The sequence below is a fragment of the Myotis davidii genome, unplaced genomic scaffold (genome assembly GCF_000327345.1).
Source record: "Myotis davidii unplaced genomic scaffold, ASM32734v1 scaffold72, whole genome shotgun sequence".
Classification (NCBI taxonomy): Eukaryota; Metazoa; Chordata; class Mammalia; order Chiroptera; family Vespertilionidae; genus Myotis; species Myotis davidii.
In genome coordinates this window covers 7,178,624-7,180,418 of record NW_006284618.1, presented here as the reverse complement: position 1 = coordinate 7,180,418, position 1,795 = coordinate 7,178,624, and the positions used below count along the sequence as shown (strand labels likewise).

Sequence of the window (1,795 nt, the reverse complement as noted above, 5' to 3'; positions counted from 1 at the left end):
CCCATACCCACCACCTCCCACACCCCACACCCACTCCCACCCCATACCCACCGCCTCCCACACCCCCACACGCCTCCCACCCCATACCCACCGCCTCCCACACTGTAAAGTAATCTGGCTCTGGTGGTGGTGGTGGTGTTGATCCGCACCTGGGAATATTTTTCCATTGGTTTTTAGAGAGAGTGGAAGGAATGGGGAGAGACACAGAGAGAGGAAAACAGTGTAAGAGAGACATGGATTGGTTGCCTCCTGCATGCGCCCTGACAGGGCCAGGGATTGAACCCGTGACCCTTCAGGCTGCAGGCCGATGCTCTAACCACTGAGCCATCAGCTGGGCTGGCGTGCGTCTGTTTTTGAGGAATATCTGTCCACACCGCGCTTTGCCTTTCTTGAGCTTGTGTCACTCGGCGGTGGACACACCATTCGGGCGATGGAGGGAGGTCCCCACAGAGAAGGGACTTGGGGGATCCATTTAAACTCAGAAACTGTGGGTGACTGACGGGGCCGCCCACGCTGACGGCACCTCGGGTGTGACTTGCTTCTCCCACCTTCTCTCCGTCCTCAGCACCCTCTCCGGAGCCGACAGAGGTGCCCACGCCCACAGGTGAGCTTGCCTTCTCGTCCACGGCCTCCCTTGGCAGAGTCTGGGCTCGGGACACCTCCGGCGTTTCTGAGGGAGAAAGTGTGATGTGTATTTTACCACCATTACAATTTTAAAAAGTAACCAGGACAGTATGGAATCTTCCGGAATGTTATTAAGAAGGTGGGCCCGACATGGCTCAGTGGTTGAGCATCGACCTAGGACCCAGGAGGTCAGGGTTCGATTCCCGGTCAGGGCACAGGCCCAGGTTGGGGGCTCCATCCCCAGTGTGGGGTGAGCAGGAGGCGGCCGATCCATGATGCTCTCTCATCATTGATGTTTCTCTCTCTCCCTCTCCCTCCCTCTCTCTCTGATGTCACTAAAGGCAAACTCACGCGTGCGGTTTCCATGGCCTTTGAGAAGAGCATGAGGTTTGGCTGTTTGTCTGGGATGTGCTGATGAGTGTTTTTCTTTTCTCCGTGCAGTTTCTTCGGCTCCTGGGGAGCAGCCACGGGGTTCCCACCCACTAGGTACCATCCATCGTTAATTCTGTGACGGTGTTTCTTAGGCCGGTCCCGGCATTGGTAGCCAACATGACTGCCGTGGCCCTGGGGCTGCGTGAAAGAGGCGTGTGCCCACCAGCGGCCAGCAGTGCAGCGTGGTCTCTCCTCGCCAAGGAGACTCAAGTCCGCCCGCCCTCGTAGCATCAGGAAGGCCTGACCCTCACAGGGCAGACACGGGCCCTTCTCCACGGGGACCCTCGGAACCGCCCCGACCTCTGTGGCTCGGCATCTGAGGACCACCTGCCTTGGGTCCAGGGCTCGGGTCACCCGGCCACTTCCTCACCCTCTCCCTCTGCTGGCCGTTCCCACCCCAACCTCCTCCAGTAAACGCCTTGTAACGTCTAAGTTCAAGGAAAGTGAAATTGATTTTGTTCTAAGAATTTCGTCATGTTCTTAAAGGGCCCTGGCTTAGACATGCAAAGCCCAAGACCCAAGGCTTTTGAATTTTTAAAGAAACAGCCTAAGAAATGGCACCCAAAGAGGAGGAAGCAGTGGTGTTAGGGGCCTGGGCCTCCTACGCAGCCAGCGCGTAGCTGGGCTCCCAGACAGGAGCGGCCGTGAGGAGAAGGTTGTAGTTTGTGCCAAATCTCAGATACAAGAGTCAGGCCCAGGGTGTCCCCGGGGCCGCGTGCTGCCCGGACAGCGGACAGCG

General features: G+C 57.9%; 1 protein-coding gene across 1 annotated transcript in view; it reads left to right on the top strand.

Annotated features, from left to right (window-relative positions):
* The window catches only part of LOC102770623 (putative DMBT1-like protein), a 31,921-nt gene extending 30,811 nt beyond the window's left edge, over window positions 1–1,110 (top strand). The window contains exon 21 of the mRNA XM_015572635.1: window positions 1,066–1,110. Within this exon, the coding sequence (XP_015428121.1) occupies window positions 1,066–1,110 (45 nt within the window). The remainder of the gene's footprint in view (window positions 1–1,065) is intronic.
* Window positions 1,111–1,795: the final 685 nt, after the last annotated feature.